The sequence below is a fragment of the Rhinichthys klamathensis genome, unplaced genomic scaffold (assembly GCF_029890125.1).
Source record: "Rhinichthys klamathensis goyatoka isolate OS25496 unplaced genomic scaffold, OSU_Roscu_1.1 h1tg000444l_1, whole genome shotgun sequence".
Taxonomy (NCBI): Eukaryota; Metazoa; Chordata; class Actinopteri; order Cypriniformes; family Leuciscidae; genus Rhinichthys; species Rhinichthys klamathensis.
In genome coordinates, this window is record NW_026606939.1 from 457,428 (window position 1) to 472,500 (window position 15,073).

At 37.3% G+C, this 15,073-nt stretch overlaps 2 protein-coding genes across 2 annotated transcripts in view; one reads left to right on the forward strand and one right to left on the reverse strand.

Annotated features, from left to right (window-relative positions):
* Nucleotides 1-6,962: 6,962 nt before the first annotated feature.
* LOC130071452 (putative claudin-24) lies at nt 6,963-8,006 on the reverse strand. The gene has a single exon (XM_056236295.1). The coding sequence runs from the start codon at nt 7,997-7,999 to the stop codon at nt 7,238-7,240; it is 762 nt and encodes a 253-aa protein (XP_056092270.1). The 5' UTR covers nt 8,000-8,006; the 3' UTR covers nt 6,963-7,237.
* Nucleotides 8,007-10,083: 2,077 nt separating this feature from the next.
* Nucleotides 10,084-15,073, forward strand: part of clcn4 (chloride channel, voltage-sensitive 4) — a 19,120-nt gene continuing 14,130 nt past the window's right edge. Inside the window, exons 1-6 of the mRNA XM_056236286.1 lie at nt 10,084-10,236; nt 11,149-11,303; nt 11,520-11,619; nt 11,699-11,886; nt 13,219-13,341; nt 14,899-15,073. The exon at nt 14,899-15,073 is cut by the window's right edge and continues 32 nt beyond it. Coding sequence (XP_056092261.1) covers nt 10,221-10,236; nt 11,149-11,303; nt 11,520-11,619; nt 11,699-11,886; nt 13,219-13,341; nt 14,899-15,073 — 757 coding nt within the window. The 5' untranslated portion in view covers nt 10,084-10,220. The remainder of the gene's footprint in view (nt 10,237-11,148; nt 11,304-11,519; nt 11,620-11,698; nt 11,887-13,218; nt 13,342-14,898) is intronic.

The following is a 15,073-nucleotide window of genomic DNA, read 5'->3' on the forward strand; positions in this document are numbered from 1 at the left end:
AGTGTTGAGATACAGTCAGAAGCTATAAGTCATTTGTAATTTTAACGAGTGCAGTTTCTGTGCTATGATGAGGCCTGAATCCGGACTGAATTTCTTCATAAATGTTATTTTGCCGGAAGGAGCACAATTGAGTGGAGACAACTTTTTCAAATAGTGTTTAATACATAAATGGAAGATTTGAAATCGGTCTGTAATTTGCCAATTGATTTGGATCTAGTTGTGTTTTCTTAAAGCTCCAGTCCGTAACATTTTTGGGTTAACATTTTTTTGAGCAAGTACAACCAGCCAGTGTTTAAAACTCTCTGCTTGCCGTAGCTCGATTCAAAACGGTAAGCTTGTAATAATGTTTTTAATTCCAGTTGTACTGGTGGATTTCGATCATGTCTTTGCGTCATTACGTCACATCTGTACACACACACAACTGTACACACACATAAAGAAGAGTCTCGGCTAGTAGGCTATATTGCGTGTGAGGATGTTGGAGGTGGAGATTTATAGCCTTTTCTCACAGCACTTGATATAATTAAACTTATTAATTTGATGGCGGATCCAGAAAGGTTCAAACGACGATCACCAGTGACAGCAGATTCACCCGCTGTAAAACACAGAAGACTTCGGACTGAGAGTTGGGAAAAGAGATTGCAACCGGCCCATGTGAAAACAAGGATAATATCGAAAAGGCTTCAAATGTAGTTGTTAACATTAACAATTTGAGAACAGAGTATAATTTGCACGGTTTCTTTTGCGTGATATGATAAGCGATCGTTAGATTTAATCAGCGCGATTTACTGCAATGTCAGAACCAGAACAAAAGTGGATGTTTCTTACTTGTTCAGATTACATTTTAGGGTGAAAATTATTATGTTGGTCATACTTCCAAAAAGTATAATCTGTGATTGTGAATGCCAGTATCCACACCGGGCGGCGACTGACACACACACACTCTCCTCAAACATTGTGTTCATCCGCGCTGTGTCGTATCGAACTACAACTCACGTAAAGTTGATAACTCCGCGAATGACTGCAATTGCAGATTTCGAACAGAGATGGCGACTTAAGCCTGGAACACACTAAGCCGACGGTCGGCCGTCGGCCAGTTTTTGTGCGTCGGCCGACTGAGTTTCCTCGGTGTGTTCCGCACGGTTCCGTGCCGTCGGCTGAAATTGGTCCTCGTCGGCTTTGTTTCGGCCGATTCGACATGTTGAATCGGCGTCGGGCCGTCGGTGAAAGAGGGAACTCTGATTGGCTGTTCAGCTTAGTGAAAGAGTCATGCACGAGAATAATAGCAAAACAGCGAGCAAAGAAGTCAAAACTCTACAGATAGAAGGCTGTTCTTATGTTACGTCATCTTACCTGGGTGTTCCTTGGCGAATATTTCAATATTAACACGAGCGGAGTGGAATAAAGAAAGTGTTTAGCAGGATTGATATTTAAAACGGTAAGCACGCACTGCTTTGTTTATGGTTTGTGTATCTGCAGCCGACAGCGTCGGTTTCCCCTTTTTGAATGACGAATATAGAGAATATATCTGCAGAAATATACAATTGTCTCATTTACACGCAGGCGCAGAACGCGCATTCTAGCTGACAGTCGGCTGTAGTTCTCTCGGTGTGTTCAAGTGCAGCTTTTTACCCCGACGAGAGGCGACAACACAGTCGGCTTTCATCCGCGCTAGTTCGTCGGCGTCGGCTTGGTGTGTTCCAGGCTTAAGAGGAAAAACGGCGGACTGCAGCTTTAATGAGAGGGTTGCAGCTTGAGAAGTCTGGGGACATGACCTGCAGATAAAGACGAGTTGATAATATTGAGAAGAGGCTCTTCCCAAACGAACTCTCCGTAATTTAGTGGGTATTGGATCTAATAAACATGTTGTTGGTTTAGATGTAATGCGTTTATTTAGCTGTTGTAAAGCACTGCCATTGTTTTTGAGGGGAGATAAGTGAGGCTGAATCATAAAACATTGTCAAAGGTTGTACATTTACAATTGTATTTCTGATCCTTTTGATTTTCTCAAGAAGTCATTATCTGATTATAATCCCAAAGTCATGAGCACAACTGCATTAAACTCCTGTTCGACTATAAGAAATGGTTCATTACTGTAAAAAGAAGATAAAAGCATGGACAGGGATTTATGAGACAGGCTGTAATCCTGATGATCAAGACAATGAAGGAATTAAGGGGATTATTTCTTTTATCTTTCTTAGCTTGATCCTGCAGGAACATTGTGATCGAAGGGATTTTTTTTTAACAGTGATTGTTGGGTAAGAAGCTTCATGTAGACATAAGCTCGTCCACACTGAGAGAACAGGTTTTATTCTCTCTCTCTCTCTCTCTCTCTCTCTCTCTCTCTCTCTCTCTCTCTCTCTCTCTCTCTCTCTCTCTCTCTCTCTCTCTCTATATATATATATATATATATATATATATATATATATATATATATATATATATATATAAATTTATTTATTTTTGTGGGTAAATATTACAAGTATGTACTTCACTGGTGATAAAATTCACTGTTTGTGTTGTAATGCATCTCTCAACCATTAACATGTTGTTTCACTACCTCAAAAAAAAAATTCATCATTTATATCTAAAGAAAAACTAACAAATGCCTTTCGTTGTGCAAAGGATTGTGGATAATGTTGGCTCAAAAAGCATACGCTCCCCTCATAGTTTGATATTGGAAGCACGAACATTACTTTTGCTTGTTTGAGACGGATGATGTGCAGATTGGCAACTAAAAACCTTAATTAGCTCGTTTAGAAAGTTTTATATTAACCTCTTTTATTTCATTATCATTAATTGTTGTTGCATGTTTATTTTATTTTATAGTTCACCGTTGCATTACTTTGAGTGTAAGAAAGGTACAAATAAAATTTATTATTTTTATTAATGCTATTGGAATACTTTACAATAAGGTTTCATTAGTTAAATAAATTAGTTAACATGAACTAACAATACTTCCACAGAATTTATTAATCTGAATGTTTATCTCATACGTTTTTAGTATCAAAGATATACGTATCTGTTAACATTAGTTAGTGCACTGTGAACTAACATGAACATTTTTATTGACTTACGTTAATAAGTAGCCTATATATAGCTTATTGTTAAAGGTGCATTGCGCAAGTCTCTGAGTTTTTGCAGAACTATGCCCCCTTTGGCGACAAGCGAAACTGCAACCAGAGGTGTGCACGCTCATGGACCACACACACACACACACGCACGAGCACGTGCTGTTCATGACCAAAGGAGCATCAGCCGCACAAATCTTTTGTTTACAGTCATAATGTCTTCAGAGGTAATAAAATTATAAATCTGCAAGTCATTTTAAATACATGAAAGGAAAGGCATTTGAGTAAATTACGCACTTATGTGTGAGGGGAAAACGGGGGTAGTAGAAAACTTCGGCTTTTGTTTCCATCTATCTCCATGTTGAACTGTTTTATGTGTTTACTGTATCCACTTATGATTGTATTATTATGGAAACACGTTCATGAACCGTTTTATCAAGAAAAAAGCCAACTGAGGATCCCGTTTGAGCCCTAGAGCAGCCCGGACATCTCTCCATTTGTTGAAAGCCTTCCCGATGTTGACTCTCGTCTTATTCCGACGCCTGTCTGACTCCAATTTGGCCCTTTTGGTGGCACTAGACAAAAGTTTTCTTTTCTTTGTCTTACCTGGAGTTTGCGTTGGGGTTTGGAATGAACTGCAAGCCGGTCTTTGAATCCATTCTACTTTTGTCGAAAGTTGACTAAAGTTTTGTCGCTCGAGTTGTCTTCGCTGATACGGAGAATGGCGGCGAATACACAAACCTGCCAGACATAGCCAGGGGAGCGTGAACGCGCATGACGTCACGCCCAGTCTCAAACTCCGTCCCGAAATTATTTATTTCACTGTACAGGATTATAGAGGCAATCGCAGTGATCAGAGAAGGGCTCATTCAGCCCATCAGGCAATTGTTTAAGCATGTATGGGTTAGAAAAACGGGTATTTTTAACATGAAATGTTGCGCAATGCACCTTTAATCCATGTTATTAATTCATTGATGAGACCTTTTTGTAAAATGCTACCTTTATTACTGTTGTTACGACTGGAAGATCTCCTGCTTAAACTTGAGTTCTGGTGCCGGTCCTGGACGCGCGTCATCGAGGCGCTGGCGTCGCTCCACGGCTGGTAGGTGTGGATCTTACAGCTCGACCTCTTGACCTCTCGACCTCTCTCACGTGAACTCCTGCGGAGGATGGCAGTGGCAGGGCACGTGAAGCGCTCTCCAGACCATCACTACACTAATTGTTAGACTGGAAGTGCAGTCTGTGCCAAAGCAGTTCTTTCTGAGGTCCACATTGTGCCAAGACCGATGGCAGGAGAACAAAAGGCCTCTCTTACGCACGTCAGAACCAAAAACAAGCACAGTCAACCCAGATTTCTGTTCACAACTCAAATAATACAGTCATTTAGATTCCTGGAGCTCAAAGAAGGAATGCAATGGCGACGTCCAATGCATGGACGGTACACCTCATCACACAACAAGCCACAGTATTCAGCATGCCGTTAAATTAGCATCATTAAAGTTAGCATGACATGAAAATTCACCCTATTTTCTAAATGCATGTTATAGATCTTATTGTGAACATATTTATGTACGTATTAATATAAACACCCTGCAATTGTCCTTATGGTATACTAAATTTGAAGACTTAAAGTGCTAAATTGAAACAACTAATTTTGTACTTTAGTTCTCCAGAAATATATTCTGAGGTCCAAGTAAAGATAAACTGAAGTATATTTGATTGTGCTAAAGTGGAACTAATGCAAGAATACACTTTAAATATCTTGCATTTAAAGATTGATATTATATATCATACTATCTAATACTGCATTAATGTGATGTTTGTCAGTCGTAATAGTGTTAAGTGTTTTAAATACACAAACCCAGGTTTGTATTTATCATAAATAAATCTAATTTGTTTCAATTTTAACTAAAGTATTGCTTGTTTTAGATTTTTTTAAATTTATTTTTATTTTATTTTTAATTAGCTTCATCTTGGGTCTGACAGAGAGTAACAATAACATGTAATATAGTGTAAGTAATATAGATACATATACACTCGTGATGTAACATGCATTAATTCAGATTATGAAAATAAAAAAGACAAACATAATTATATGCACACACACACACACACAAAAAAAATCAAATAGGAATTTAAATTTTATGTTTTGTAATAAAAAATAAATAAAAACATTTTTAAAAAAGGGGGGTAAAACAAATCACCACAAATTATGTAGTTGTTGACTCTTTAAAGTACTCTGTTTTAGATATTTTAACCATGTTCATACAACATGTGCATGCAATTCAAATTAATTTAAGCCCAAGTGTTCTTTAAAGTACTCTGTTTTAGATATTTTAACCATGTTCATACAACATGTGCATGCAATTCAAATTAATTTAAGCCCAAGTGTTTTGTTTTTTAAGTGTATAGCAATGGTGATTCTTTAATCTCACTCGAGAGATCATGACTTGGAGGATGTGTTTCATCCATACGGCTCATTATCATAAAGGAAGTGGGCATGAAGCCGTCGGCACCATGTGCTCCTGATAGTGAAGAAACCTTTGTATGTAAAAGATGGCAAGATTAGCATGCAACATTATAATGAGTCCATTGTGGAAAGACAACAATGAGAACTTTCATCTGACAGCAGAACCTCTGAGAAGATCCGATCCACGCAAACACAGCATTACAACATTTCAGACACGAGGCTGAAGAGATTTAGAAGTACGTGATCAAAGACACATTCCTCCCGCAGAACTGGGCCTGAACCCATCAGGACACACACACGTCACAGATCACACACTCAAATGGATATCTTTTATATAATGATGTTGTTTTGTGTAATGCAATTTTGTCTCAGTGAAGAAAACGGAGGGTCATGTTGAACACACTCGCCACTTTTACCATACAATGTATTAACATTGTTTCTTTCAAGTTATGCAGAACAAGATTAAAAGTAATGTCCCTTCCAAGATACACTAGTTGAAGCAGATGAAATCATACTGCACATTTCATCATCACATAATCAAATCTAGATCTGTGTGTCTATAAATCTCTCATTATATGTGATATTTTTACAACATTTTTTTATATGTTGATAATATATGCAGGGGAATTCAAAAGTCTGAGAGAAACTTGGAAAATCTATTTTAAACTTGGAAATTATATATAAATGGAATACATATATAACATTTACATGAAAAATGTTTTAATGCGGGGTTTTTTACTAGTCTCAGACCTTTGTATAGGCTATCTCTGCATGTGAATTTAGTTTATTAAGCATTTTAAAATATTCTTTCTTAATTTATGATCCTCACAAGCAATATTGTCATATTTGCTTTAAACTGACAAATTAAAGGCAATTTCACAAAGTTGAATAAAAAATGCAAACCTCTCCACACATCACGTGACAAAAACATCCCGCTGATTTATTGATCATCACACTTTGGTACTTTGACACGTCAGAGATATAACACAAGATATAATCTCTCATTCACTCGCTCTCTCTCTCTCTTTCAGTGCTTTAAAATATAAAAACAGACAAACTGACAAGCTTGCGGCTGGTTTTTCTGGCAATATTTGGATAATTAGCATAAAATTGTCTTGATATATATAAATGACCTTATAGTCATAAAAGTGCACTTTCTTGGAAAGTTTGCATATTTCATTTTCATGATTAGTAAACAGTTTCTCATTAGAATCACATTCACATGTGCAGATCTGGGTGTCAAACGAGCTAATAACATGATTCATAAATAGCTTGCAACAGTACTGATGATTTCAAAATTAAGGGTAACACTTTACAATAAAGTTCCGTTTGTTAACATTAATTAACTACATTTAACATGAATGGTTAATTTCAATATTTACTAATACATTATTAAAATCAAAAGTTAATATTATATTTAATAGACCTGACACCTGAGCTGGCATGAACTAACAATGAATAGTTGTGTTTTTCATAGCATTAACAAAGATTAATGCAAAAATGTATTGCTTGATGTTATTGAATAATGGGACCTTATTGTAAAGGGTTACCAATCTGATAAAAAAATAAAAACGGAAAGTAGCAGCATTTATTTACAATCAACTTACATATCAATAGAGACCATTGAATAATTATCAGTGCAGCAAAACATTAGTTAAAGCAAAACTGTGCCATAACGGGCCAGAGGTTACATATCTCACACGTATTCTGTCCTCCGGCGTGATGGAGATCGTTGTGGACGCGTAATGCGCGCTCTGTTTAGCGGTATAGACTGGTGTAATGCGCATGTTTCCTCTCGCAGATACAAGCAAGAGGTGACCAACAAGAAACCGGCCACCACATGCAAACACCCAGCGGTCCATCCGAAGAAGAGCGCGTCTCCAAACTCCCAGCGAGGAACCACGTTCGGCACGCTCTCGTCGAAGAAGCGCAGGACCGTCAGGTGCGCCACGTAAGACACGGGCACGAGCCCGAGCACTCCTGCAACGAAGCCAAAGATCCCACCGAGCATTTTCAGGGTCCGCTTGGTCTCGAAGTTCTCAGTGCGTCTGCAGCTGTTCACCAGGTAGATGCCCGGGATGGAGAAGGACAGGCCGATTAAACCTGCAACCACCGTTGCGCACATCAGGATTCTGGCTAGGCGAATATCAGGAGGGAGACCCAGTAAACTGTCGTACGGCCTGCACTCGGTGACCCCGAGATCATGCACCACACATGTTCCCCACAAGCCCAGCTCGAAGCTCTCCGTGGGCAGGAGCTCCGTGGAGAGCGTGAGCCAGCGGGGCATGGCGGTGGTGAGAAGCGAACACAAGCAGGCGGCCAGCGAGAAACACACACCCAGCAGCTCCAGAGCACACACTCCAGGGTCCATGACCACCTCTCCTCCTCCTCCTCCTCTTCCTCTAGTCAGTGACTGAGGAGTGGCATGAGTGTTTGCTGAGGAGTCGCCGCGCGTCATCTCTCGCGTCAGGTGGGCAGAAGCGCGCTGCTCTCTCTCTCTCTCTCTCTCTCTCTCTCTCTCTCTCTCTCTCTCTCTCTCTCTCTCTCTCTCTCTCTCTCTCTCTCTCAGCACAACAACATCATTCACATGTGCAGATCATCTGAAAACACAGACATTCAGTGCGTCAAATGATGTTTTGCACCGATAATAAATCAGTGACCTCTAATGATTTGAGTGGATTGGATTAGATTAGTACATCATTAATTTGGTTAATATAATGTTTTTTATTTTGTATTTTATGGTACTAAATTATATTTATGTAGTAGCCAGTTATAATCCATTTATTCACTTTTTGAGCATGCCTGAAAAATAAAACTTAAACTGTGGTAAATCTTGAATGCTTTGGAGCACAGATTTAAGTTTGATCTGTTTTTAAATTTTAAATTATTGCTGAAGTGAAAAAAGTTTTAAAAACTGAACTTGAAAAAAGTTACATCTATTGTTATGAAAAATGCACAAAAATACCAGTCAATTTTTATCAATTTTTTTTTTTTACCATGAACAATACAAGTTTGACTACTTTTTTTCAGGATAATTTAATCTTTTCAAATCATCTCCATGATTTTTGTGTTCACAAAGCAATGTGAGTGTCTAATGTCTAATTTACCAAGTTTTGTACACAATTGTTCATTAGGTAATGTCAGCTCAGGGCCATTCAATAATATTGACACATACAACTTTTGATTTTTAATAAATGATTTAGAATATTGTTTCATTGTCAGTTCATGTTAAATGTAGTTAATTGATGTTAACAAACGGAACTTTGTTGTAAAGTGTTACCCTTCATTTTGATTATAAATCATATACTGTTGCAAGCTATTTATGAATCATGTTATTAACCAGATCTGCACATGTGAATGTGATTCTAATGAGAAACAGTTTACTAATCATGAAAATGAAATATGCAAACTTTCCAAGAAAGTGCACTTTTATGAAAGATGATATACCTCATGTTTAATTCAGTGCACACACTTTGCCAGTGAGAGACATTTAGAGAATTGATTACGTTTACTTTCCCAATTCATGTTCTTGGTCTTATTAGTTTATTTTAAAATAAACAGTTCATATGCAGCGCAGGATAGAGAAGGAAAACCTGTAAGGAAAAGCTCCACCTAAACAACATTTAGGCCTAATTTTCAATAATAATAATAATGATAGAACAAACAAATAAACAAATAAATAAAAATGTATGTAGAAATGTATATGGTTCAAACTAATAAAAACAGTATAACAACAACAACAAATATATAAAAACAGACATTTAGGAGGATGAAAATATGAAAATTTATGAGTTAAATGACAATAAAACTGTGCATTTACTTTAAAATAAGTATTAAATTTGTCAGGAATATTCCCTCAACTTAAATATAGGCCTACCTATATATTATAAACGAAAACACATAGGCTATTTGAAAAATATTAATGTCATAAAAGAATCTGAAGATTCTGAAATAAAGAAGCAGGAGAAATAAAGGCTATGACTTTTGGTGTTTTAGTGCTTTTATTGTTTTTAGTTTGATCCAAAAGTTGTTTATAAAATGTAAAAGGTTTTGGTTTCTTCTTATGTATACGGTATTTTCCAAATAAAATGATTTGCAAAATGAACTGTTCTTTCTTTACTTTCCAAAATGTCATTTTGAAAATAAAAAAGCGCTTCAAATACGCATATGCACATCATACACACACCCGTTTCCTGGCTTTTTTTCTCTATAAGGACAGTATGGCTAATACCAAGTAAATACATGATTACTGTAGTAACAATAACTGTAGCTAAGTTAAAGATAGATAATGTAGGACACTAACCGCTAGTATGCAGTTGTGGTCACGTGGTACCTGTTACTTTTCTAAGCGCGGATCATAATGGACCAATTACAGTCGTTTGTGACGGCTAGATTTGATACTGATATTTTATACTTGATTTCTACTGTGCAACACATCAGAAAGCGTCCTTAGTTTTGAATACAGTTTAATAACATGATAATCTGTTTTGTTTTGTGTCTCTGCGCAGTCGTTGCGCCGCGCTGACGTACACGCACGCGCAGTGAGCGCCGTATAGACGCCGTGACGTCATCACTGTATGTCGCCGTCCTGTCCTGCTGCATCAGATTAATCTGATGTTATGATGGATAAACACCTCAAAACACCACTGCATCTCTGATCTTAGTTCACGGACAGCGACATGGCGGAGGCAGATGGTGAGAATCGTGTTTGTATGATCAGAATCATCGTGCACCTGCTCTCTGTGTGACATTCGTGTTATTATTACGGGTGTATTTTGATGCATGCAGGGTCTTTAAATCATTTTAGTTTATTCAAGCATGTGTGTTTTAACATGCTACTGTCACATCACCTGTGGAGTCTGAGGGATGTTACTGTAAGGCCTCTGCGTGCACCGTGTGTTTTTTCTCTTATTGTGATGAATAAAGCTTCATTGTGACCAACCCAAATGTTATACAGCCAAACATCTACTGTAATATATGACAATTAAACGAGACTGCAAAAACTAGACATTGACATGTACCATGGCAGCATTCATTAATATATAAATATACTTTGTGTTTAATATGTGTGTATATATATTATTATGTTTATTTATACATTAAATAGTATGTGGATACACACACACACACACACACACGCACACACACACACACACACATATATATATATATATTTTGTATATCTGTATATGCCTACATATATGTTTGTGTGTGTATAATTATATATATATATATATATTAGTATTTTATATAAATTAATTTATCGATTTGACAGCATTAATATATATATATATTAATACCATTACTGTACTATAGTATTGCTACAGTATTTTATAAGAATATGCATTTCATTAGCTGCACGTTGTTGCAAAATATTCTGAAATATTCACTTTCATAAATGTTTTATTTTATTTTAAATAAACACTTATGCATACGTATAAAAACATACATATTAATTGTTCCTAATGTATATGGAAGTTTTCTCATATGAAGTGCATATTCCTTCAATACCTTCCCAGAATGCACCTGGTGAAGTTGGATGAGTGAATGTCCAGGTTGTGTTTGTTTGCTAATTTATGTGTTGATAATCTGGTTGTTTGTGCGCAGGCACCAGCAGTGCGACTCCCACCGAGGAGATGAACGGCGCCGGGAACCTGATGGACTTCCTGGACGAGCCGTTCCCAGACGTCGGCACTTATGAGGACTTCCACACCATCGACTGGCTGAGAGAGAAGTCCAGAGACACGGACAGACACCGCAAGGTAAGACACCCTGGCAGACGCTGGTATTGTGACACACTAATATTTGTAGCAGGGGTTTTGAATGTTGGTTTCAGACACTAACCGCATCCTTACTATGCCATAAATTAGGCTGTTGAATATTGAATTTTAGCCTCCAAACTAAAAAAAATGTGTTATTGTTCCTGGACCAGTAACTGAACGTGCATTTGAATCATCAGGTTGTGTGTGTGTTTGCAGATCACCAGTAAGAGTAAAGAGTCCATCTGGGAGTTGATCAAGAGTTTGCTGGACGCCTGGTCAGGATGGCTGGTGATGCTTCTGATTGGCCTGCTGTCAGGTGAAGAGACACGCCCACTTATGATGACATCACTGGGCAAAACACTTAACATTCTACACGTGTGTCTCGTCTAACACAGGCACGCTGGCCGGAGTGATTGATCTGGCTGTGGATTGGATGACGGATCTGAAGGAAGGAGTGTGTCTGTCTGCGTTCTGGTACAGTCATGAGCAGTGTTGCTGGACGTCTAACGAGACAACCTTCGCCGACAGAGACAAATGTCCTCAGTGGCAGAAATGGGCTGAACTGATGACGGGATACACAGAGGTAGAGCGAGGAATACCTCAAAACTCATTTTTAAGCCATGTCCCAAGGCTGCATATGGGCTTAGTGAAATGATCAAATCACAAAGGCTGTGCTCATTTACATGCGGATTTCCATCAAAATCAAGTTGCACTGTAATTATGATTATTGTTATAATTATTATTATATAAATAACATATTATTTAATTATATTATTTTTCTTAAATACTAGATTTTTTAATTTTACAGTTCACATATAAAAAGTTAATATTTAAAAAGTTAAAATATTTTTATTTTCTTATTTTGTTTAATATTTTTATTTTGTAAACAAACAAACTTTTATTTTTTTTAAATCACATTTTAAATCACAATCTCAATTTTTATCTGAAAAATAAATCTTAAATATTAGATTTTTTTATTTCACAGTTCTTGTTTTGTTTAATATTTTTATTTAGTAAATTCTAATAATTATATATTATTAATGATATCTTATTATTTTTATTATAAATATAAATGATAATTTAATAATAAATATATATATATATATATATATATAATTTTTAGAATTTTATTTTATTATTATTACTATTATTATACATTGACATTTAATCACAATTTTTTTTTTTCAAATTATGTGCCACTTTTTATCAGAAAAATCTCAATTCTATTTTCCTCTTAGCGTGCACCCATAGGCTGTATTGGAATCGCCCCCTATCCTCTCATTCACTATTCTCCACATTAGTCCATTAATATAGTTCACTTTTAGGGAGTGAATGAAATGAGTGAGTGAATTCGGACACATTCGGCGCGTGACTATCACAGTGCATTATGGGTATTATTCTCTAGCCATTGAGTGTACAACGGTTGTACGTTTTGTTATTGCGGTGCAATTGCTGTTTCCTCAAATAGTGGAAAACCCATCTTTTTAGAAAAGCCTTTTGTGGCTAAAAGTATAATTTTAATGTTTCTGTTTTTATTCTGTTTTGCATTGTAGCACTTTGAGGTCATTGAATTGATGTAAAGTGCGTTATAAATTAAATTTATTATTATTATTATTATTATTAGTGCCCTATCTAAGGGTATAGGGAGCAATGTCAGACACAACCCGAGTTTGTAGTCTTCTTCATATTCTCTTATACGTATATATATATTACACGTATAAGAGAATATATATATATATATATATATATGTATATATATTAATTTTTGTAATTTATTCATTTATAATCTTAGATTGCATGTGCTGGGCTGTATGTAAAGCACTTTGGCCAACGTGTGTTGTTTTTAAATGTGCTATATAAATAAATGTGGTTGATTGATTGATATTCTCGTATATCTGTGTGATTGTGTGATCAGGGCGCTGGAGTGTACGTGCTGAACTACTTCCTGTACGTGCTGTGGGCGCTCTTCTTCTCCTTCCTGGCCGTGTCTCTGGTGCGAGTGTTCGCGCCGTACGCCTGCGGATCAGGAATCCCCGAGGTACACAACTGAGCGCAGCTTATGCAAATGAGCTGTTATGGTGCGTGCAAGTCCTCCTGGGAAGTCGTGTTTACGAGGTGGGAAGTCGGAGTGAGATGGCGGTGTACTTTACCTTAATTAATTACACAAAGATACAGCAAGGTTCTTAAACTCCAGTTCTAGAAAATGAAGAACAAAGAAATGTGCTTTTTTATGTTTTTAAGTAGTTTTTGAAGCCACTGCAATCTTTATCATTACATATTACATTGTTTAGAGAAGCACCAATATGAACATTTTGACTGAAACCGATAATTCTTTATATTTCATAACCGATATATTGGCCGATAAATCTAAATCCAAATTTGTATATATTTTTTGAGATCCTGGTTGCAAAAACAAAAGTCACCATTAAAAGCCACGTCCCAAACACACAATTATAATGATGTTCTGATTATAATGTTATGTAGCCGATATGATGCACTGAACTGTATTTTCCTTTTTGAAGTGATTCCAATCATATTTAAAGCAAATCAAAACCATAATGTTGAACAGTGCGCCTCTGAAGACTTGATACCGATATGGTGGCCGATATATCGTGTATCCCTAACATTGTTATTTTATAATGCCATCATATACTGTGCAGGTAGTTAACTTACTTCGCTGTAAATAGAAAAGCCTGACAATATCACTGCTAAATACCTTTGGACTACTTTGATGATGTCTTTATTTCCTTTCTGGACAAGGACAGTATACCGTACATACATTTACAATGGAGGGACAGAAAGCTCTCGGACTAAATCTAAAATATCTTAAACTGTGTCCTGAAGATGAACGGAGGTCTGACGGGCTTGGAGCGACATGAGGGAGAGTCATTAATGACCCACTCCGATGAAAAGGACATACAAACATATCACACAAATGTTAGAGGACATATCTTGAGAAAAATAAGCTCAAAGTTGTATTTCTACATTCAAATGGCTGTGAATCAGTAGCAGACGCTAAAATGCCGGCTAAAATCGACTGGAGTTGTGACGTAGTAACTCCACTGGGCGTCTCCACACGCGACGTCTTGGAGTGAAATAATGATCGGTGATCGGTGATAACTTTGATTAACTTCGGATAATAATAATTAACGTGTATATAATACTGTTGCCCCACCGGGATTGGGGGTGTAAGCTAGCGGGAGAGACAGAGCTCTCAGCGACGGGCAGGGGGAGGGGCGTCTCCGTGCCAACGGCTCCGCCCACAACGCAGAGGCGAATTGCTAATGAGCTACTGCTGCTCTGCTGAAGCGAAGTCCCAGAAAACGGCACAGGTTTTGTGATTTTGGCTAAAAATGGCATAATCATAATTTAAAGACCACTGGGAATGTTTAAAAATAGCTCAAAATATGATCGGAGTGGGACTTTAATGACATCATTTTCATTTTTGGGTGAACTAACCCTTTAAGGAAAATCCAGAGCTTCCCACTCGTATTTACAACATTGTGGAGGCGTTCATGTGCGTTCAACTCGTAAATACGATCTTTATGAGATGACTCCCACGTGAGTGTGTGTTTGTGTGTGTTTGTGTGTGCAGATCAAGACGATCCTGAGTGGCTTCATCATCCGAGGGTATCTGGGGAAGTGGACGCTGCTCATAAAGACGGTCACGCTAGTGTTAGCCGTGTCGTCCGGCCTCAGTCTGGGGAAGGAAGGGCCGCTCGTTCACGTCGCCTGTTGCTGTGGGAATCTGTTCTGCAGCCTGTTCTCTA